At 33.9% G+C, this 24,269-nt stretch overlaps 3 protein-coding genes across 3 annotated transcripts; 2 read left to right on the forward strand and 1 right to left on the reverse strand.

Annotated features, from left to right (window-relative positions):
* Positions 1–1,746: 1,746 nt before the first annotated feature.
* Positions 1,747–14,041, forward strand: LOC120625908 (endocuticle structural glycoprotein ABD-4-like). Its single transcript, XM_039893176.1, has 4 exons — positions 1,747–1,812; positions 10,617–10,741; positions 11,756–11,930; positions 13,642–14,041. Exons 1-4 carry the CDS (start codon positions 1,810–1,812, stop codon positions 13,738–13,740), a joined length of 402 nt encoding a protein of 133 aa, XP_039749110.1. The 5' UTR covers positions 1,747–1,809; the 3' UTR covers positions 13,741–14,041.
* Positions 14,042–16,440: 2,399 nt separating this feature from the next.
* Positions 16,441–19,130, reverse strand: LOC120625770 (endocuticle structural glycoprotein SgAbd-1-like). Its single transcript, XM_039892969.1, has 3 exons — positions 18,486–19,130; positions 18,198–18,300; positions 16,441–16,836 (listed from the first exon to the last, which is right to left on the reverse strand). Exons 1-3 carry the CDS (start codon positions 19,070–19,072, stop codon positions 16,657–16,659), a joined length of 870 nt encoding a protein of 289 aa, XP_039748903.1. The 5' UTR covers positions 19,073–19,130; the 3' UTR covers positions 16,441–16,656.
* A 1,455-nt stretch (positions 19,131–20,585) lies between these two features.
* LOC120626002 (flocculation protein FLO11-like) lies at positions 20,586–23,438 on the forward strand. The gene is made up of 3 exons (XM_039893282.1): positions 20,586–20,740; positions 22,215–22,394; positions 22,601–23,438. Exons 1-3 carry the CDS (start codon positions 20,586–20,588, stop codon positions 23,436–23,438), a joined length of 1,173 nt encoding a protein of 390 aa, XP_039749216.1.
* Positions 23,439–24,269: the final 831 nt, after the last annotated feature.

Below are 24,269 nucleotides of genomic sequence, written 5' to 3' on the forward strand. Positions count from 1 at the left end.
TGTGAAATGGAACCCACGGCCATGGACTCAGAAAGCTGGGTAGCTGCGCACTGCGCCAGTCGGCACTCGCTCCGCGCGTTTTGATACTGGAGCATCCTCTAAAGATGATGTCATTACAATGAACAATTAGTAAAGTAATTGTTCATTATAAAATAAAGTGAACATAGCAAAATAAGCTCAACGGTCATAGTAAAGTTTGAGTTGAGCGATTATGGCTGTACTCTTTAACGGATTGTTGTTTGCATAGGGAGCATTTTCAACGGATTTCCACTGACGGAGAACTTCGGTTATGATGTACCACTGAGAACATCTATGATAGTGGACTGGACTCCTGAACTAAAATACATAAAAATGTTGAAGAAAGGTTACTGGGACATCATTCATAAAAAATAACACCAACACTTGATTAAAAGAACTGTTTATCCTTTCAATCAAAGAAACGTTTTGTTTAGTTTTAATAAAATAAGAACCTTTATTTAAAGAAATGACTTGAAGAATATTTTTCATATGCCAATTCAAAATAAGTCTAAATCAAAATAAGTCAATAAGACAAAATAAATAAAGCTTAGTTTGATCAAGCAAGAGTTAGGATCAAACACTTGCCCGCCATTTTATTACCTATCTTTTATGTATGGTCAAGTTATTCTGTTATGTAGGTACATTTTGTTTACCATATTAATGCCGTATAATAAATAATAATATAATTATGACTTAGTGCATTATTCGGTAAAGTAAAGGTGCTTTAAGGATAATTATATTTATATACGATTAGAGGTAGGCCTATAAAAGTATCTAAACATAATTATCTTGTAATGAGTTTGACATAAACCGTATATACCATCGAGAGTTTGGATTTTACGATTTACGAGGTTCTTGATAGTTTGTATTTCAATTGTACCTAAACCACGAACAAGTTAATAGTGTAATATATTTCTATTTCTAGATTCGAACGAGTACTCAGATAAATGCCAAAGGAATTTCATATCAGTTTCTGTATACTATTAAGAACTTTTATGAAGGTAAACTGATTATCAATGGACAAACAAAATACATGAATAAAGACTTTAAACCTCTCTCTCTCTCTCTCAGCAGACAAAACCATTTTACGCTATACACTCCTAAACTGTAGTGCTGGCATTTGAATGGTGAGAGTGTGAGTTGAAGTGCATAAAGACTGCATAAATGTTGTGAGGTTATGCCACTTTTATATTATTATTATATTATTGTAAGGTCGCTTAACTCCTCCTATACGGCTAGATCGATTGGGATGAAATTTTGTGCATATATTACAATGGGTTCCTGAATGGTTTAAAAACACATTGGGCCCGGTATGTGGCGCAGCTTTACCGGATAGGAAGACATCTACCAGTATATAAGGTTCCCCGTGATACCTAAGGGTACATTCAAAGTGCTCGATCTAGATGTATCTACTTCGCTCGTTGGTATATAACGTTTAGTGGCTTTGCATTTCTCTCATTTTCATTATCATTTTTTAGGCTATTACTAATACAAATTTCTCATTAGGTATTCATTTGTCGTAATATATTTATATTTTATATTAATTCATTTATTGCAAATATTTTTTTATACATGCTATTCATGTAAAGAATTACTTGAAATTAACGCGCATTCAAATACGGCCCTGCGATTGCAGTCGTTGCAGACTCCCCCTGCTTGTATGCAATGGCTAGACAAACCTGCGTCTCTATAAAAGGGACAGATGATTAGAGGCTAAGTACAATACGGCGTACGCCGCGCCACCACATGGGATATACCTTGCGCGTCCTAACATACGGATAATCACACAAAATGGTAAGTAGGCTTACTCATATGTATGCTAATTGAGGATTTTTTTCTTTGATCTATATGTGTTAAGGGATGTTAATGAGAAGACCTAGAACTTTTTCTGTTCAACACGGTGTCATAAAATGTTTTTTTTAATATTATGTATATTTCAAATAAATTTTTTTATACTTTTTAAGTTAAACAAGTAAAAACAATAAAGACCGTAACAAAAAAAAATATATATCACATATATTATTTGTTTGCAATGTAAAAATCATGAAAAATCCTATTAAAACCCCTAAATATCCAAAGGATTTATTTCTTTAACCTAACTTGATTGGTATCCATTTTCTAAGTTACAATATTAATTTATTTTTAACAAACTTGGAACCCCAAAACCAGAATGATATAATTAAACATCAGGAGTATACACAAAAATACGAAGTTGCATTGAGTTGCTGTCCAAATTATAGTCTTAGCGCTTTATTGTGATCGTAGTAAGTATCTACGTATTAAATATAAATAATATAAGTATGAATTTTAGGCAAGATGAGAGATGAGATTTTTGAGACAAACGCGTTAAGATTTTAAAAGGTTCTTTAGGTAAAATCACCCAATTTATACTTAATTCTGTATTAAGTATTACTTATTATTAAAATCTATAGTCAAAACTATAATATTTTCAGGAGTTATTAACAAAGGGGAACTATGCAAACTATGCAAAGTGATCTAAATGTATCTTAATAAAATATAAAAATAGGAGATATTAAATTCAACATACGAATCTAAATAATTCTTTACATTCAGCTGCTCTTTTTCATTATAATATTATACTTCCCTATTTCCACGTTACTTTGTTTATCTTAGTTAGTTAGTTTAGATTTGCCTAGTTTAGTTTTCGTTGTATGTAACTTTTTTGTTACTTATTTTCAGATAAGTAAACTGTTCTTAGGTGATATAATTGTATTTTCATTACCTTATGAATAAAAGGCTTTCATTTAATGTTTTAACCGATTTGAACACGCCAAAGGTTAACTTTAACTTTTATTATCACACTTTCTTAGCGTACATTTAAACCATAAAATAAACCTAACTTGGACAACCCCCATTACACCCTATACTTCTACCTGTATAGTCCTCAACCTACAGTCCTACGATAGGAATAATAAATAACAATTCTCGTATAAGGAGTAGCTATTTTGTAATTACAGAAAATTCAATCTTATTTATTCGTATATATTACTATGTATAGATTAGTGTTGTCGATATTTACTCGTACTTACATATAATTAAACGCATAGGTTTATAATAAATGTAAAATGACATTTATTTACATATTTTTCATATTCATGCAATATGTATACAATAATATGTAAGGTTTACCTTAGGGCGAACGCATGTCTTCTACTTTATGTGAATTTAGGTGGGAAATAGGTACTAAGGATTACGAGATGCAGGGTTCAACGCCCGGGTTGTTTAAGAACTGCAAGGGATAAGGGATTAGACCAGAGTAGAGCAAGTTCGCGTTATTTACCCCGTGCTTCGAAGAGCACTTTAAGCTGTCTGACCAACCAATTTTCATTAATATTTGATAGTACCTAATCGTTTAACTGCACCAACCTGTTTTGGAGTACGGTGGTGGGCCTTTCTTCTAATTCCCATGAGAGCGGAGGTCTGTGTCCAGCGGGACATGAAGATTCAAATATTTATGATGATGCTTAGGATGTATCATATTTAGGGTAGTTGGATATTAACGGAAAAAAAAATCAATCACCAACCCGTCTGTCCATCGTGGTGATTATTGGCAAAGCCTCCCTCTTGGGAGATTTCTTTAGTCCATAGGCTATTAATTGACAATTTTAGCACAAGTAGACATAAATTTTGACGGCCGACTGGCGCAGTGGACAGCGACCCTGCTTTCTGAGTCCAAGGCCGTGTGTTTGATTCCCAAGGTCTGGGTGTTTATCTGTATATTATAGGTATATATGTATATTATTCATAGAAAAATTCATCAGTCATCTTAGTACCCATAGCACAAGCTACGCTTTCTTTGGGGCTACATGGCGATGTGTGTATTGTCGTAGTATATTTATTTATTTATTTATTGATTTTTCCATACTTTATGTCTGATGTTTGTAAGTTGCCTTAGAAGATGCACTATTGCAGAGGGCGAGTGTTTTGTCGCGCGTGCCTTACGTAACGTGTTGTGCATTTACTGCATCCACAGCACTAACCTTTGCTAATCGTTTTGTTTAGTTATTCTAACCTTAGTGGATGGAATATTGTAATCACTAAATCGCAAAATACAGGTATTTATTGCTTCACTATTTAGCCAAGCTGTGAATGAAACATAATAATAAAAAACTGCTGCGTGTATCTTACGTACGCACGCTAAATAATATTTTTTGACCTATTCAATAACTCATTAATAATTATAATAATTAATATTGGAGATTAAATTCAAAGCGTGTGCATGAGCTCGCATTGCAAAGATTTTGACAAAATTTAGTACAAAGAAAGTTAACATCCAGAAAACGGGTACAGAATACTTTTACCGAAGAAAAGTACCGGAGAATCGTTCCGTTTTGTTACCTATACTTAAAGTAGTAACAGCTATACCGATCTTCATGAAATTTTGAATAGAGATAGCTTGCATCCTAGTAATGAAGATTGGAAACTTTTTAGCCTACAAAAAATATTATTTCTAGTAGGATTTTTTAAACTGCCGATGCTAACGCGGGCGAATTCACGGGCTACAGCCATTTTTTAAAATATTAGAGTAATTTAAGCCGAAAAATTTAATTGCACTTATCATCACGAACAGTCGTAACTTTCCAATGCTGGACTAAAGGCCTCTCTGAAAGTGAGGATATGCCCATAAGCACCACGCTAGGCAGTCTGTAACCTTTGGAAAGAGGAGGGGTGCGACCAATGTATTCTGATCTAAAAATATTGTTAGCTCTACGCGTGCATGTTGGACAAGAGTGCACTAATAACCTTTATTTGTAAAATCTAAGTCCGTCCCTGTATTTTACTAAAGGCGTGCGAGCGCTTAATTAGGCGTACATACCTTTTGTTTTAACGAGTCGGACATTGTCTTGTCGAGGCTACTCTCAAATTCTGTGTCATTTTCCCACAAGTCATTATTGCAAAATTTTGCTATTATACAGACATCTGCATTGGTGTACCGCGAAAGATAATCATGAATTTCCAATTATAAAAAATTGGGAACTCTTAATATCTTATGTGTTTAATTTATTAACAAGTACGTTATTATTGGAAAAAAGCGGGCGGTGCTTTGCGAAAATACTTGATACACAGTAAAAATTAAGCTTTATTTGCTATACTCCGCAAAAAGCTTTTCAAGCGATTCAATCCACACTGGGGACAGCGTGGTGGCCTACGGTCTAAACCCTTCTCATTGTGGAAGGAGATTTGTAGTGTGCACGTAATTGGATTATATGATGAAACTTACATAATCAATAATAAGTGAAAATTAAAAGATCACTTTTAGTGATAAGGCCGCCTTTGCACCCTAGCACTAAGTACTATTACTGTTTTCCTTGTATTTTCCTTTTTTTGTTGTGTTGCAATAAAGTTTTTCTATTCTATTTCTACTCTATTCCATTACCTGCCTACTACAGGGCACGGGTCTCCTTGCGGTTTGCGTCTTGGTAGACTTCACATGCCTTTGGAATATTATGCAGAGTGTCGGGCATATGGGTTTCCTCACGGCGATTTCTTTCACCATTAAAGCAAGTGATTTTTAATTGCCTTAAACGCACATACCTTCGAGATGTTAGGGATTTGTGCCAGGGTTCAAACTCGGTCTCCTTGAAAGAATAGCCGAATAGCCGAATTCCGACCACTAGGCTATTCATCATCCACTTCCACTTAGGATTCCGCATAGGATCCAAAGCACACGGGCCTAGGCCGCTTGTTCCCAGCGGCTTTCAGTGACTCGATTGATGTCGTCTGTCTACTTCGCTGGCAGCCAACCTACGCTGAGTTTTAAGACCCCAAAGTCCATCGGTTCTCCAAGCTAAGTGCCCCGCCTATTGCCACTTTAGCTTAGCGACTCGCTGAGCTACGTCAGTGATTAGGCTATTACCGTATTTAATTTATATTTTTATTAAATATAAACTATGACACTATGTAAGCCAGTAACGATTAAGAATCTCACAAAGGAGATAAGTACGTTCTTAGAGTAAGGTGCTTGTGAATAAAAAAAGGAAGACTAAAATACCTTCTAAGGTTTACTAATTTTTAAATGTATGTAAAATAAGTTTTTAAAATGTTATTCCGTTCTTTTTGGATTTTTCAATAGCATTTTCAACAAACAAGACAATGCATTGTTCAGTACATTTCAAAACATACTTATTAATCATATTTTAAATTTTTAAGCTGTAGTCATAAGTCGGTTTGACATATGTGACGACCTGAATAAGAATTCCCTTAGAATTATTCATATTATTCGTTAATGTGGTTATTGGTAGTTAAAACACTATTTTACCAAAGAAGGTAGCAGGACACAACTGAATTGAACTGAACATAAATGCATAAGAATAAATACATAAAAATGCATATAATATCATTAGCATTCTTGAATTTAATGACATTTTCACTACTAGCACCTCTGCTATCCATTCAACGATATTAAAACATCAACACCTATGAATTAGTACATCCGGTCGGTTTTAAATACTACGTTCATTAATAAATATTACGAGTAAATTGTGTTATAACACTTAAAGTTATCATTTGCAGAAACAAGATATGTAAAAAGCAAATACCATTTCACCATGATCAGCACTGGCATTAGGTTCACTAATGCCCCATATCTAGGGAGAGGTCGATAAATCATAGAAGATTTTAGAAGGTAGAAGTAGAGCTTTTTGTGATAGAACTCTTCCAGGGAAGCGGGGAGTATCACCGTGCTTATTTCTGCCGCCTAATAGCAATGTTTCGCCCTTCAGTGTTTCAGTCTGAAGGGCGTGGTTGCCGGGGTTTTTACAGATACATGAGGCTTCACACCAAAGCCTGAGATTCATAGGCACAGGGCGGCACTACACAGAACGTGTCTCTTGCATACCCTCAGTTTAGTCAGTAGACTATTACTATATTAATCTTAATATTATACTAGTCTTCTAATTTTCGGTCCATTACATTTCAAGGTGATATTTAGTTACAAAGCTATGAACATGGTCATGTCTAGTCTAAAAGATTACAGTTGCACGTTTATAGATCATATATATTCATGCATATTAAGTAACTTGATATAAAATCACAAAGCGTTGAATATCAGGATGCCATCGTCGATAAAACACCTGATTTGAATCTTGTATAAATTAAATGGCGTTATTGAGATGTAAATTCAAACTAACATGAAAATCATGACGGAAAAATTAAAGAAAATATTATATTTTTATACGGTATAAAATAAATAATAGTTGTACAGAAACGTTTGTAACGAAAAAACCAGAAATATTTTACATCAAGTAATCTAAGGGAAATAAATTATGTTTTACCCGATCACAATTGTGACTTAACGATTATTCTTTACACGAATCATATAAATTTTCTTGATAGAAGAAAAAAATATCAAAGTTACCTCTAACGAAAGTTTGAAGTATTTTTTTCTCAGTTATTGATTATTTATAGGGATAAAATAGTAATATATATGAAGACTTTATACTGAGTATTTTCATTCTTTTATTATGTATCAGTTATAAAGTTACTCAACCATAGCATACAAAATTTGCAACTCGCGCAGGATCTGCATGCAAACATCTCTTATAAAGATTAACTACAAAAGAAGCATCTCTATCCTAGTGTAGTCCTAGTGTATATTCACTCGGCACAGTCGGTTAAAAAGTACACATCGACTAAAAACCAACTTCTCCCTAAGTCGGCGAAAAAAATTAACTCTACAATACGTTCTAAGTAACTCCATCTAACGGCGGTGAGTTGAATGTTTTCCCAAATCTCAATAGCAAGAACATACATCAGATCTCGCGACAAAAAAGTTCGTTAAATCTCACACAGAGCGAGACACTACCGATCCGACACGATCGATCGATCGATAATAAAATCTAAGTAGTTTACTCAGATAGATATCCATACTAATAATAATAAATACCAAATTGCCTATGTTAGTTTTTTTATTTTTAACCTATGTTTGGCTCAACTTTTGAAACGATCTTAATGAAATTTGCATACATGTACCGGAGATGGACATATGATAATATTTATCCCGGAAAAGATGCTGATAAAATTTTGCCGTGGGATTTAAAAAAATATATTTTTTTATTTATGCATGTCTGGACCTAAAAAATTCTGTCTGCAAAATTCCATAACAATGCAATATTTTACCCAAATAACTTAATTCTATTTTGAATCCTAAAGACGCCCAAACACGATTTATCCCAGGAAAACAAATGACCACTACCAATACCACTAGGAAAAAAAAATGTTTCACTCTTAATACTACTCAGTTTAAATAGAATAACTTCATTTCAAACGTTTAAAAAACAGCCCATTAAGAGCCTAGGTACTTAGATCTTGGGAGTAGATGTTTTGTTTAGGCTCTTTGGTATTGACCATACACTGGGGTTATGATATAGTTAGTGTAGTTGAAAAATTCCTTTGGTCAACTCCTGGCTTTCTCATCACACCTGCTCCGAGACATCATTATTGCTCTATCACATTTTTAAATGAAAATTCATAGGCACCGATGAATAAAAGTTTGTAACAAGATCCTGAGAAAAATCTCATATAGCTAAATATACGACGTAGACCTTTAGTAGTCCCTTGTTGAGTCCATCTTTCGCTTAAAATATACTATAGAGTTGGTAACGAGGTAATTTGGTAACGAGTTTGTATTGACTTTATGAAGACACTCACTCTCACCAGTATCGTATTTTATGAATTTTGTATTTTATTATAGGTTTTTTTGACCTCACGCATTAGTTGTAAGCGCTGTGGAACGCAGGGAACTCCCATCTAAAAGATGGGAGTTCCCTGGTTCAATCATCGGCAAAGGAAATTTCTTGATGGCAGGTTTCGGCCATAGCTAGTTGCCACTCGACAAAGACGTGTCGGAAAGCAAGTAAGCGTTCCGTTACGCTGTCGCGTGAAAACTGATTAGGAGTATGTCTTTAATAAAGCTGCGATACCCATAACCGGTAAGGTTATCTTAGACTGTATCATTGCTTATCACCAAGAGGGATTGTAGTTAAGGACTTTTTTGTAAATGAATAAAACAAAGACCAATATTTTACATTTATGTATTGATACCATGAGGGTTATCAACGAGATTACCTACTGACGAGGACTAAAGTATTAAAATATAACTTCACATAATATTTGCATAATATGCGGATAATATGCACTTATACATAATATGTATACTGTATGTATAAGCATTCGTTTCAACAGAAAATCTTAGCATATTAGCATTCGTTTCAACAGAAAATCTTCATGTTAATGTAAAGAATAAAGCATGTTGCTTTTATAATCATTACTTTATTATTTGTATCGATTAATTAGTTTCATATCAGGTTTGCTTACTATAAAATAAATAGAATCGCATACAGGGTAACATTGAAAAAATATAAAACCTAACCTTTTTTCTCAATTCTGTTTAATTTAATGTATTTTACCTAGGTATCGCTATTAAATCGATATAGTCATTGTTTATATGATAGTTTATGTCATCGTTATGTAAAGGCATTTATGTGAAGGTTAATAGCTACTGAACTTTACGAGCAATTGTTTTGTTTTGAGGTGACAATAATTGTCATTAGCGAGTGCTTTAAGGCCTTTGTACAATTTGAATATAAAAATCGTGACCTAGAATTAGGGCAATGGTAACAAAATACATCCATGATAGCATATTATAATGAAGCCTTTTTTTTACATTATTTGAAAAATCTATTTATGTGAAATCTATGTTGTTTTTAGTATTAATCGCAATAGGTACATGGGAAATCGGTCGGCGTTATAGCTGGTGTCTAAATATTTTTGATTCCACATATTTAATTTGATTATAAAGAATAAATTATTTCACTGAGTAAGGAATCATAATATAATATAGGTAATGGAAAATTCAAATATATGTGATACTTTATTTGTTTTGCATATTTAAATAATTGTTATGTAATATAAACTAAACCAATATATAATATATATGATCATTGTAAATAAAAAGATTTATTAAGGTTTTGTCGTCAGTTAGCATGTTCATCTATTATTTTTGGGCTGTTGAACCAGCATTGTAGCAGCGTGAAGAATTGGAGTTTTAAATCCCTCCCTAATAAGAGGAAGGCTTTGCCCAGAATTGGGTCTTTAGGAAGCTAAGGATGATGATGATGGACAGTTTCTTGACCTGTTTTGTTATTTGTTTTCCTCTAGCTTCTTCCCTCAAAAATACAATTTATAATAATAATTTTTGCAAGGCTCTGCAACAGCCAGTCAGTCCAATTTAGCAATGGTTTTAATTTCTGCTTAGTAATGCTTACTCGATAAACAGTTAAGACGTTGAATGTTCTTTAAATATTTAATATCTTTTGCTATTAAATTTCTGATGCACTGTCGATTTTATGCGTAAGAACTGAAATTTATACGTAAGAACGCTAAAAAGTTTGTGAATTTTTGCTGCATCTTGTTTTTTTGCAGTTGAATAAAAATAAGACCGCCTCCCACTGAACCATTTTAATTAGGTCGGAAAAGAACCTCACAAGAAGTGTTTTAAGCTACTTTATAATGAAAAATGTAAAAAAGTAATGCACTGGTAGTAACAGCTAATATGAAACTGTTGGAAATCTTTTCAGAGAGTCATAATTCTCCTTGCCGTGGTAGCGATAGTGGCTTCAGCGCCTCAGAAGCCTGCAGATCAAGTTATTGCAATTCTCAAACAAGAGTTTGATCAGCAAGCCGACGGATCGTACGTCTACAGGTAACTGACTATTCATAAATAATCAATAAAGTAAAATTTGTTTATTGGCCATACCATAGATATAGTTGGAATTTCATAATCAGGAAAAGCTAAGGCTGCGTCCGCGACGTTGCGCTAGTTTGAGTAAAGCAAGAAGCAAGGGCGTCTAACGTGCGCCTAGAGCAGCTTTCATATTTTGCGTCATCCATTCAATCAGTCACAATACTCTTGTTCCAACGGATGTGTTTGATTGGTCACACGCAAGTCTTGACACGTGACGAAAAACTTGAAAGACACTGCGTTTTAGATTGATCGGTTTGGTCTTGCCTTACGAGTCACGTGGTTAGTTGTAAATAGTTCATAAATTTGCAAGCCAGCGCTGACGCAGACTTTACGCCTTTGTTTGGATCTTCCCTTTAGAATCCTCTGACTAAGAATGTTTGAGCATTTGGAAATTTTAGTTACAGGATCGAAAGTTAAAATATATATTTTTCTCAAATTAGTTTATCAACCGGTCTTCTGAAAAAGTGTTATCAGAGATTATTGAATCAGATTTGCCTAAAATTCTTTTCCATTGCCAAAAATATAATACTTTACTTTGTTCAATATACATAAAAGTGATCAAACCAGACCAAAATTTCATAACTTCTGATTCTCCGTAAATTCGTATACAAAATACAATAGTATTATGTACAGCTGATTATAATTGGTTAGGTATTTATTATGACGTGTAACTATTTTAATTCGCCGATTCTTGACACAATTTGGTACTACACAACAAAGGATTTTAATATCGACAAATTAAAATATATTATTATTATCGGTATGTGCTCCATTACTAAGCATATCATATGCTTAGAATTTCTAATATAATATAATGTCAAAGCATAATTTCATAATACGACTTTCCCAATACGTGTTTATGTTTTATAATTAAATATTACGGAAATAAAAATCTAAGACAACAACATAATAAATCATAAAAAATATTGTTAGGTAATTTGATTATGATAATAATGTATTTGTTTATTTTAGCTACGAAACGGAAAACGGTATTAAAGCAGATGAAACCGGTACCCTGAAGAAGGCTAGTGGTCCAGACAGCAATGACGTAATAGTAGCTCAGGGTGCATTCAGTTACACGGCGCCAGATGGTACTGTTATCAGTCTTAACTATGTCGCTGATGATGAAAATGGATTCAAACCGGAGGTAATACTATTAGGGATACGTTTCCCATTTTTTTAAACTGTTTTTGCTCCCGACGCGATAAATTTTAACCAGTGTTTCGTAGCTTAAAAACAAACGGACCGAATATGTATTGAGAATTTTACTTTTGAAAGCTGGCTTTATCGAAATGGGTCTTAGATTTATTTCATTATGATCTTTTTGTAGGCGCTTGAATATCATAAGCTTATTTCCTGGGAAAAAAATTAAAGGGAAAATCTACCAACTTTCGCAGGTCCGACTAATTTAAATTTAGCTGTTCTGTTACTTTGGTGGTATTGCCAACACATAGTCGCATTAAGTTTACGCTGCAGTATCAAGTAGTTCGCGGGATACCTAGCCCCACAACAACTTATAGCAGATATAGCAAGTTTGAGCTCATTAGAATGGTCTTAATGAGAACGTGTTAATGAATGATGATTCGGACCCCATGGTAGAGAAAAAAAAGAGTTAATATCATCGGCTCATTTTTTCTACTTCATGGCGGAGGACATTTTAATTTATGATTTAATTTTAATGTCAGGGCTTTCCAAAAGATCCGTTAAACCGGTTAAGGATGCGTTCTCACATAATATGGTCGTTGATTTCTCAATCGGCACCAGTGTTTTACGAGTAAAATTATATGTTAGTTTATGAGATAATTCTCTTTTTGGGGTGGACCTCGAGAAAGAATAGTCTAAAAACAGCCTGTGAAAAATATGGCCTGGTACTTTTCTAAATGATGCATCTATAGAAAAACAAAACGATTCAGCTTTATGTTAAATATGGAGAAGAATGAGACGAAGTTAAATCATGGACCTCGAGTTACTCGGTTGAACTAAAAATACTCCGCCAGTAAAAACTTGCATTTTAAAGCATCACTTAGTCAAATCTCGTATCAATACATAATCGATATTTACTCAGTGATGCTTTTAATATCTTGAATATTTCAGGGGAGGATAATATTGATTGATTTAGTATTAGTAAATATTGAATTGGCTGCCAATGCGAATTGTGACCTTGCAAAGCGTAACTCATCAAACATTAAATATCTAATTACATATTAATATTTTTGCTGTAAATAAATCTATATAACCCTTAAACTTTTTGTAAATGGCAAGTACATTGAAGTTGAATTAAAGACTCCCAATGTATATTTAGAATATGCAAAAGCAACAGAGCAACTGATTGACCTTATTTATTGTATAATCGAGTAAACTATTTTCAACCGATAAAAAAAACTTCTTAATTTGTTAGTACGTATTCCTTGATGTAAAACATATAATGGCAGTAAACTCGATCCGTATGGCGTTACAGCAAACAAGATGATGCTCTCTTATGCCTAAGTAAATGAGTGCACGCGTATTGAATAGAAAACGACTCCATATTGTCTTAACTATAAATTTAAATATTAACTTAAATATTACAACTTTTTGGTATTTTAATGATTTTTTATAAAACTTTAGATCTTGGTTAATTAAGAACATTTTTTATACCGAAGAAATAAACTAGTTCTTTCAATGCAAAAACGTGTTTGCTCGTTCGTTCTTTTTATCTTTAGTAAGGATAGTAGAGATACAATCAATACAAGCAAATAATTAGCGCAGTTGCAGCCGCCATCATAGCAAGTTATAAACAGCTGTTCCAGTTAAATCAAATAAAAGTATTATTGCAGAGAAAATGGAATTAAAGCAAATTTTTTTTTATCGAATTTCAGGGTGCACATTTACCTACACCTCCCCCGATACCGCCAGCAATCCAAAAGGCACTCGATTATCTAGCGACTCTACCTCCACCGCCACCTTCGAGGAGTTAGACAAGATGACCGATGACCAAACTTATCTGTACGATGACGCCCGCTCGTGCCGCTTTGAAAACACGCTTTTTTGTTTTGTGGTTTTACTGTACATACTATATTGTTTGAAAAACAAAGATGACAAAAGCCTGTTTAAAAGAATGGTACACTATAATTAATCAAAGCATAATAAAAAATTGTATAAAAATAAATGCTCAAAAATTGAACTGTGATAGCTAAGATTTGCATGGAAAAATGATTATGATATTTATTATTTATTTAATAAAAGCAAATACAGTGCCAAAGATGCATTGCGGATAGAGTCCTGTTGTATTATTTATTAGCTGTTGCCTGAATCATCCTCCAATAATTTCGGTTTCTAAATAAACCCGTGAGAACAGTTTTATTCCCGTAAAATAAGAAATATCCTATGCCCGTATCCTCCAGAATAAAAACTATATACAGGATTTCACCCAAATCGGTTATGCTCGACTCGGTTCGGTTACAACTTGTATGTAGATAACTCAAGTTTATTAAAATCTCGTGGAATCAATTGCTTGGTCTTTTCTCGAAAATCTACGTATATATTTCAATAAATGCTTATTAGGTCAGTGATGCTTACGCCCGAAGTTCATAACCAATTTAATCTGAACACTTCAGTTGGCAAACTGAATTTGATAGAGTTATACTGCAGGGAGGGAAAGAAGGAAAAGGAGCACTACCAAATAAAATCTGCTATCTCTAGATTTTTAGTTAGATTGGGTGCTCACTAAGTTAGCTCAACCCAGACATATTAAATTAAAAGCCAACCCCTTCTGTATCTAAGAAAATGTCAATCTGAAATAAAGCTGATCAACTCTCGAAAATGGTTTCTGTTTATTTCCTTCATTTCATGTAATTGTGTAAGTAGTAAAAACTTTTCCGACAAATATACATATTTAAGTATAAATACTTAAATATTTGCAAATAGGACTGTTAGTCTCTTAAATTAATGCGTTTATGTATGAGAATCATATAGTTTCGTGTGTTTTATTTTGATTAGATAAATCCGCTGTTGACGTATAATGGTAATGAAAATTTTATTCTGACCGATCCAATAGCTCTTTATGTGACGTGCACAATTAATTAGCATAGGAGTTGACAAACTGCCGTTGTCCAAGTGTTAATTGTTGAGGTCATTTCCTACAAAGTTGTTAAGGTAAACTTAAAAACAATGCCTAAGATGACACCAGAATTAAAGATAGATTTATGATCCAATAGATAAATTATTATGCATACTTTTAAAACTTGTTTGTTAGGAATAACCATCTGTATGTCACAGTCTTCAGTGTGACCCCGACACACTAGCAATACAAAATACCATCGTGCCTATGCTATGCTACGTATATTAAACTTTCATTGCATTTTTAAATGAATTTACGACATAATATATTATAGCTACTATATTTTTAATTCGAGTAGTTTACATAAATAAAGGTTGGCCGGTCTGTTGACGTGATAAAAAAAATTTTGTTCCGGTATGTTGTGGGGTACCCGAATCACCCCCATGTATGTTCCGCGATTTTTTATTCGACATAATACCGTCAAAATATTATAATATTCATATTTTGTCGTTGCCAACGAAATCCTATTATTATTAATATTATTATTAAAAAATAAAGTAATTAAAGCTAAAAACAATTGTCTAAGAAGTAATAACAAAGGATTTTTTTATATATTGTGAGAATACCGTAAGTTACTGGTGGGTGCCGGGGCTCGAACTCTGTCTCCACGAAAGTAAAGTCGAAGCCTTACCCACTAGGCTATCACAGATTCTAGAATCTTTATTAAAGTAAGTCTTTGTAGGTCATTGTAAAACACAATGATGAGAATGCATCATTTTCCAAGAAGCCAAGCGCAAGTGCAAGTGGAAAGCAAAAGCGGTCTTCGACACGCAAGCTTCGGAACGTTATAAGCATTCCGTGGAACCTGTTTCAAGTGAGCGTCAATACAAGGTCATTGATGAGAGCACAAACGGATATCGAATTTAATAATGTGTTCAAATGTTTACGTATTGTTACAATTCATTTGTCGGAATAGGCGTTAATGAATGGGTGTGGATTGTAGTTGCAGAAACAAAAATCAGACACTTAGAGAAAACTACAAATTTACCATACTATTGCCACCAGAATCTAGCTATAACACTATTTAGCAATTGAGAACTCTGAACCGAAATTTGAGAGTTATTCTGTAATATCTTTAAAATATTCATCTTCAAGTGGTGAATATCGACCGACCCCAACGATGGTCTGCGAGCGATGCATGTCAGCGAAAATAATGGTCAATGAGATGTAAATGGGGGTCAACGATAGTGAATCTCGTTTAAGCAGGTCATGACTTTAATGTTGGCGTTGTAAAAGTATTACGGCCAACGCACATTATATCGATTCAACACAGTCCTGACTTAAATAGATTAAAGCAATGAAAAATAAGGTTTGAAGTGAATAACGCGTGTACAACGAGCGGTCAAGTCAAACACTTCTATTAGGGCAAATTTTTTATATATTTTTTTATGTCACATGATTTTTTTTAGGTCAGGGTTTTATTTTGAGGTAAAATATTTTATATTCTTGATAAATTTTATTACTCATATGAATAACAAGAAATGGTTTCATATTAGTGCTAAAAAATTGTCAACTAAAAATTATACAATCAAAAGGGTACTTATTTGAAACAAAGGAATAAACACTTTTTAAATAATAGTATATTTATCAACAGTAGAATAAAGTTTACATTATGCAAACGAATACAAAACTAGTCTTAACAGTAAAAATTAAATAAATTTAAATTTAGTCGTTAGGTTACAGATGATCTTGATATAGGCTAACACGTACAACGGATGGTTCAGGCCAACCAAGTACGGAGACCGGCCCATGAACAGAAGACAGAAGATATTCACTAATTTTTCTTTATCGTTGGCTTTGTAACAGGCTCCGGTGTTGTCGCCGTGGCAAGGTATTTCAGGGCACGGGCTATTGCCGGCGGAATAGGGGGTGGAGTTGGAAGATGTGCGCCATAAGCCCTATATCCATTTTCATCTGCAGTGTATGATAGGCTGACATCGTTTCCCTCATCATCCTGAAAACGTAAAATGTTAAGGTTGCTGTATAAGCACTTTTGAAACGTCAAGTCTGTCTGTTTGTAGTGACTCTACCACCGGTTCGGAAGGCAGATTCTACCGAGAAGAAGCCGGCAAGAAACTCAGCAGTTGCTCTTTTCCAATTATTACCAAATATTCGTTATTACATTAATTGTGCTTAAAAGAATAGCTTTGAGCGCTTGCCCCGCATCGATTTGATGGGCAACCGTAGATAATATGTTTATTGTAAATCAATTAGAATATATCTTAACAAATAATCAAACGACATGATAACTTCGTTTTGCTAAGAAGTCAGTACATTTTAGTTTCTGTGATAAAAAATAAAGAATTATCATAGTTGCTGAAATATAGTATGCTTTTTTATCTTAGTATTATATTTTGTTACCAATATTCACAAACATCACGTTACTTCTCATACTCGTATCTTGCTGATTTATAGTATTTTTTGCCAACTCTAAAAATTTGCTTCAATTATTAGGTACACGCTTTTTAAGCCATTGAGCTTTAATGCGGACTCCTCTGATCGTTATGTATGTATTTACACAGACTCTTCTTATCATTGAATGAATGCTTTATTTATTTCTCCACATTACTTATAAGTACGAGTACAATATAATGTTGCTTACGGGCTATTTTGTTACACATTTATAATGTGGGGACTGATGCTTGAACTAGGTAGAACCTGTATCTCAAGCCACCAGGCCCTTTCCCCAGGATAAAGTATACAAGGATGAATATAATATAGTTTAAGTAATGTTATAATCACAGTTATTCGGTAATATTTAAATTTAAGTGAGAGTAACTTTGTGTTCTATATTTTAAATAATGAATTTCTTTATTTTAACAGAAGATTTAACTTATGCAAAGATTTTAGATTTATTAGAATGAATAGTAATAATTTATTTAAAATTGTAATGTCTTATAAATAGTAGTTTATAGTTTTTCATGCGTGTATGTGTGTGTGTGGAGTGTGTGTATATATGTAATAACACTCTTTTACAAATAAAACCTATAATGTTTAAAACATTAAAACTCCATAGTAGAAACGTAGGAGTGACCTAAACTTAGTTCAGAGTTGAAGGCCATTAGTGTCACCTCTTAACCTATAATAACACGATCTCATATATATTCACAGCTTCTCATATTTCAATGAGTAAATTCATTTAGTCAAGTATGTAAAATTATTTAAATTTTTACGTTTTTACATATTTAATCAATAATCCCAAAATTTACTTTACACTGCCGAATGATCGTAAAATATATAACGGCAAATCATAATTAGATGCATCATTGTGGCTTATTAATATGAGATAGTTAAGCGAATTTTTTAGGTACTCACTTTATAGAAGACACTCCCAATAACAGCTTCGCCAGTTCTGTCATCGTCAAACGACTTCAGTTCGCCTTCACTTGAAACCTTAGTACCATCGCCGCCTTCATAGCTGTAGCAAAATAGCATAAATTTTATATTAGGAATGTTAGGGAAGGAATAATTGCACAGAGAGTTAAAGACACGTAAAGACGGGTCCGGAGGCTTGTACTAGGTTAACAGGTCAATTAATTATGTTTTCTATGAGAATGAAATATGTTTTTTTTAGTTCTGAAATTTAATATAAAAATAACTAACCTGTAATGGAAGTTTCCGCTATGTGAAAATACAAAGTTGGTCTCATCTACTATTTTAACTACAGGATCACGTTGTCTTATCTTCTTGAATATTGGGTTATATTCAGGTGGACGTTTCGTAAATGTTTTTGGCACTACAGTTCTAGGAACTGGTGACGTGGTTACCGTTCTCTCTGTTCCTGATTGTGTACTTTCAGGTACAACTCTTTTTTCGATAGGAATCGCTCCAGGTATTCCTTTGTTTTCCGTAGACGGTTGCTGTTTTGGTTGCTTACGCCTCTTTACTTTTACAAAAGTACCATTTGGTGTAATGTTGCCACGTTGTATGGGTTCCGGGCTATTAACCGTTACAGGTATTCTAGTTACAAGATCACCAGAATTTTCCGTAGCATCACGTACCTTTCTAACTTCAATTTCTCCTGAATCAGCTCCGTCCAAAACTTCGAATAGGGGAGGATGGTTATAATTCTTGTAAGCTCTACTCACTTCTTCAGAGATGTTGTCTTGTTCACTTAAGTCACGTTGTGGTTCACTTAACGTACCAGTGACTGCAATTATTAAAAGTAAAAGCTTTCCTATAATGAGCATTTTGAATAATGACTTACTTGTTTATTTAATATACAACAACATGTCAGTAACACGCTTGGGATCGTAATGAAGATGAGTCAGAAGACAATCTAAGATATTTCTATCCATTTATATTATGTAGTCTTTAAAACCACTAGTCAAACAACATAAAGAAGAATAAAAACTAATATACACATTGCAAACATTATAAATTCTGTTATAACTATGACATCAACCTAAAAATACAGTTAAAATGCGGAAGTTGTTTAATTCGATTGTATTATATTGAATAACAGGGGCATAAACTTTGAGGTTAACGATTGAATTTATTTAGACAGGTTAAAAGTTCATATCATATCTACTTATAACTTGATTTGAAGTATAATAAGGTTCCAATGCGGGTTGGCCCCTTTTTTTGACGGTTATTATTACATTAAATGATAGGGCTGCTGGCTTAGCGATGGGCTCTGAGGCAAAAGAATAGTCATATCGCATTGTTTAGAACTAAGTAGATACTGAACTGATAATATGCTGGCAATGGGATCTTTTCTACAGAAAAACCCCAATAATTAATAATATTTTGCACATTTCAATTTATTTTTCCGAAATCGAAATTTCCCTAGGACCTCGTAGTTCTAAGTTACCCCGAGATTAACGATATAGTTATGGCACATAGTATTATAACAATAGATAGGCTACAACACCCTCGGGAGCAAACAGCAGCGTCTTACTTGTGTTAGCAGCGTTCATGTTTGCGTCCTTCGAGCAACCAATCATCTTCAGTGCTTCTGCTTGGCGCAGGCCTCATCTCTCATGCAAGGTACGGTTTTAGAGCATAGACCCACCACGCAGCTCCAATGCGAATTGTTGGGCTTTAACGAATATTACCACAAGTGAGTGATAATAACCGGGAGCGACGGCTTTACGAGTTCTCAGAGGCACTGGGGTTAACACTGCCAATTTCTCACTCTGGGCTGGTACTGAAAATTCTTTACTAGAACATTCGATTTCGGGATTTAAACCCGAAACATTATGATTTTTTGAAGAACTTCCTGATCCATAGTTGAACACGCTAACCACTAACAAGGCATTTATGCACATGTCGAACGCAATCTTGAACAATAATTATATTATCCTTTTGTTATAACAAACATCTTTAAATTTGTGTGTTGCTCAAAGCACTTCTTGGTTCTTGACATTCAAGCAAATGTTTACATTATTGCGTTTGTTGAACGCACCACTGAAAATTCAATTGGGCGATGTTTTCAGATTGCTTTAGACCTTGTTTAAAGTGTCTGGCAGTTTAATCGCGTTTAATCGTCACCCTTCGTGTCACATTATTGACACCTCAACGATTGTGCAATTTTTCGAAGAACACCTCAGTCAACCGCTAAGGTTGAAGTATTTAGCGTACGCTAAGGCTCCACCGGAAGGCGGGGGGAGGATAGTGTAAATAGATGAGTCTTACATATAAGTGGTTATGAAGTCTGGAGTGTCATTCATTAGTGATTTTTGGGAGTGAAAAGAATTAAAAATGTTTTCAAAAAGTATTGTAATTATTTTGGGTTGCGTCATTTCAGGAATACTGGCCGCGCCAGCCGAAGTCCCTCCGGAAAAATTGCAACCCACTGTTATTCCGATAGTGGCACAATCAGATGAGCTGGAAGCCAATGGAACTTACAAATTCAGGTAAACTAGATAACAATTAAGTGTAGATTTGAGGCTGCTAATATAAACTAGCTTGCAATAAATTCGATCAATGAGGCGATTAAGATATTTAATTAAATTTCCGTTCTAACTTGGCTTATATCAATGAAAGTATTAAATTAAATTAATTTCGCTATAGTACCAAATGAAAATATAATATAATTATTTTTTGTTAACTCTTTTGTAATTTTAAATAAATCATAAAATTCCATCTTATCTTTTTATAACAATAATAATAATAAGTGATACTGAATTTGAATTTAAATATTGTGTTCTAGAATATTAACTATACATTAAAGTTGAATGCTTGAAGCAGTGATAGCCCAGTGGGTAGAACATCAACTTCACTTTCGACCGGCCGAATTCTAAACTCAGCACACATCTCTAACTTTTCTAAGCGATGTGCGTTTTAAGCAAGTAAAATATCACTTGCTTCAACGCTGAAGAAATACTTTGTGAGGAAACGTGCATGCCTGAGAGTTCTCTATAATGTTCTCAAATGTGTGTGCACTGTGCAGTCCACCAATATATACTGGGCCAGCGTGGTGGACTACAACATTTTCCCTTATTGTGGGAGGAGACCCGCGCCCTTTAGTGGAACAGTAATAGGTTGATATGATGATGATAATACTTAGATTGTGGCACACATGCCTAGAATATGCCAATTTTCTAGTATCTTTGAGAATCTTAAGTTAAACAAATATCTTTTTATGAAGTAAGTTCTTGTTAACTAGTAAGTATACAATCATAACATTTTTTTCCAAATAACGCAAAAATAACTTTCGAATAAAGGAACAAATCTATAACTTAATATATAGCATAATAATTACCATAATCTTAAAATTATCTGTTATTTTAATGAGAAAGTTTATTTAATTATTACATTAAAGTAATTTATTTTACTGAATCTCGATCGTTGCAGTTCTAAATGTTGAATTGGAACAACATAATCATAAAGTATTATAAAATAATAATATGTAATAAGCTGTTTTTTGTTCAGTTCCTTTTTTTATTTGTGTATCTAACTTCCTTTGGACAAATTAGCAATGTTACCAGAACAACGTTTTATCCTGGAGTGCCTCTTTTAATATGCAAAATTTCGGTTGTTATCCTATGTTATGAAATGCAAAATATATATTTTTTTTTTGCTTTTTCATCATGGCGGCAGCTTTGCAATGCGACATGATGATAACATTAATATAATCCAAATTGATATTCTCTAATTTTTAAGGATTTCCTACGAGTATCTCGATCGCTAAAATGACGGTCGTTACTTGTAGAGTTTATACAAGATTAAAAGCATCTTTAAATGTTTTCGATTGTTCGATGTTTTCGACCTTTTACTTATATTTCATCAAAATATGACATCGTAAAAAATAATAAATAATTCTTTAGTTAACAAAAAGGCAAAAAAAAAATATCTATAAAAATAAATCTAACAATAAATATTTTTTAGTTATGAGACTGGCAACGGCATCATTCGTGAAGAGACTGCATATGAAAAAGTCTTACCCAGTGCACGTGATGCAAGTAGCAGTGAAGGGGGTGAAGATGATGAGGGTGACAGCAATGAGATTCATGTTCAACGCGGTTCTTACTCCTACACAGCCCCCGATGGAACTGTTATTAGTGTGAGGTAAGAAAGTCATTCAATTTACTAAAAAAAATGGGTTTATATAGTTTTTAGAATAAACTATGTATTTGGAGGTAATCGTACATACCAAAAGGAAATTTAAAAAGAGTTCGCGCGGTAAATATTAGTATATAATAGTTTTAATTTAACATATCATATTACATGTTACATATGACATCCTACATTAATCTAGATTGTTGTTTATATAGCTACATTGCTGATGAAAATGGATTCCAACCAATTGGTGATCACCTGCCAAGATCTCCAGTACTGGCATTAAATTCTAATTCTGCTGAGAAATTAGGCCGTTCACTAAAAATAGCAGACAGTTCTGAATCAGCATCAGCTACAGCTAAAGTTGTCAAAAAACCTACTGAGTCTGCTAATCAGAATACCAAAGAAAATTCTGGTCCTGTTCCAACTAATTTTGAAGATAAACAAGATGAATCCAAACCAAGATCTGCATCCATTTCCGAAGTTGAAGATGCTAAGACCGAATCTATTTCTGCGTCAACAACAGAAGAGAATACGTTAAATTCTGTCTCAAGTTCTGCTACCGAGCAAAACGAGCCTACGTCTTTACCTATCGAGGTTGCTCCAGAGGCTGAAGATAAATTGGGTGTTTCAAATACCGAACCAGCAGCGGAAGCTAAATCAGCGGTGCTAGATGAGCAATCCATGACCGAAGCACAGGTTATTACTGCAGGCACAACTGAAAGTAGTGAAGATAAAATAAATGTAGATGTGAGTACTGAAGCAGCTTCAACAGCAGCGTCTGCTCAGTCAACGACTGAATCCGAACAGGGTTCTACCGCTTTAACATATCAAGCTTCTACTTCTACACCAGAATCTTCAACTTCTAGTGAAGTATCTGAACAGACATCTTCTACTTCAGCTCCTGAGTCAACGAGTTCGAGTGAAGTCGTCGGACAGTCAACATCTACGGAAGCTGCTAATCAATCTCCTACGGAAGAAACCGGACTATCTTCAGCACATACCACTGAATCTTCTACAACTGAACAGCCAACCACTCCAATCGCAGCTTAGCAGCTTACTTAAAAACCGAACAGCATTGAACAATTTAATCATTGTTTAAATATGTTTTGCATTTCTATATATTTCGAGAAATATGTAATGAGAATGGTGTGCTGTATTATAAATATAAGCATTAACAATGAAAATTATAAGAATAGATACAATCAATAAAATCATATGACAAGTTGACTAAGTCTTAGCTAAGTTAATTGTAAATATTATTGTGTAAATAAACGTAATTTATGATACATATAATTTTGTTAAATTTTAAAAGGGTCCGTAGTCAACGAGAAACCGTTATAGTTTCTAAAATTAAATCACCATCGTTGCAAACCCGCACCAGGGCGACATGAAGGTTTGAGCTCTGTGCCCAGCAGTTGAATCTCTTCAATTCACTCATAGCTTCTACTTACTTGACGTAAGTCTCTTCAAGAGGCATCTTTAACGATCCTGACGCTCAAATGATTATTGACAACGCCTCCTTTTAAGTTTCGTGCAGAGTATTCGTAGGCTAAGATTAGTTCCAATTTTCTACCGTCATCATGACACAAATCATCGACTACACCGAAGTTCGGTACCCTTCTCTTAGCTTCTTTATGGTTTAAGGTCTAACTCACTATTGGCAGAGCTTGATTCCGTTACTCGCTAACCCACCAAGTAACGCTGATGAAACCGATACGGTTGTCAATTAACACAATCGAAAAGAAAACCAGCTTTAACTATTTCAATTTTCAATATAAAAAATAAGATATTTTACTAATTACTACAGTGCCATCTAGACCCAAATGTAAAAAACCTATGACGTTCGCGTACCTAACGAATTCCACAGAAAACATTAAGCTA

Source organism: Pararge aegeria, chromosome 8, assembly GCF_905163445.1.
Source record: "Pararge aegeria chromosome 8, ilParAegt1.1, whole genome shotgun sequence".
NCBI classification, from domain to species: domain Eukaryota; kingdom Metazoa; phylum Arthropoda; class Insecta; order Lepidoptera; family Nymphalidae; genus Pararge; species Pararge aegeria.

Bases quoted from the DNA above. Each gene is read 5' to 3' on its own strand.
- LOC120626002 (XM_039893282.1), top strand. From the start codon at position 20,586: ATGTTTTCAAAAAGTATTGTAATTATTTTGGGTTGCGTCATTTCAGGA. The intron at 20,741-22,214 runs GTAAACTAGATA...AATATTTTTTAG, and splicing joins AATGGAACTTACAAATTCAG to TTATGAGACTGGCAACGGCA. The intron at 22,395-22,600 runs GTAAGAAAGTCA...TTGTTTATATAG, and splicing joins GGAACTGTTATTAGTGTGAG to CTACATTGCTGATGAAAATG.
- LOC120625770 (XM_039892969.1), bottom strand. From the start codon at position 19,072: ATGCTCATTATAGGAAAGCTTTTACTTTTAATAATTGCAGTCACTGGT. The intron at 18,301-18,485 runs GTTAGTTATTTT...ATTTTGCTACAG, and splicing joins AGCGGAAACTTCCATTACAG to CTATGAAGGCGGCGATGGTA. The intron at 16,837-18,197 runs GTGAGTACCTAA...TTACGTTTTCAG, and splicing joins TTGGGAGTGTCTTCTATAAA to GATGATGAGGGAAACGATGT.
- LOC120625908 (XM_039893176.1), top strand. The intron at 10,742-11,755 runs GTAACTGACTAT...TGTTTATTTTAG, and splicing joins GACGGATCGTACGTCTACAG to CTACGAAACGGAAAACGGTA. The intron at 11,931-13,641 runs GTAATACTATTA...ATCGAATTTCAG, and splicing joins AAAATGGATTCAAACCGGAG to GGTGCACATTTACCTACACC.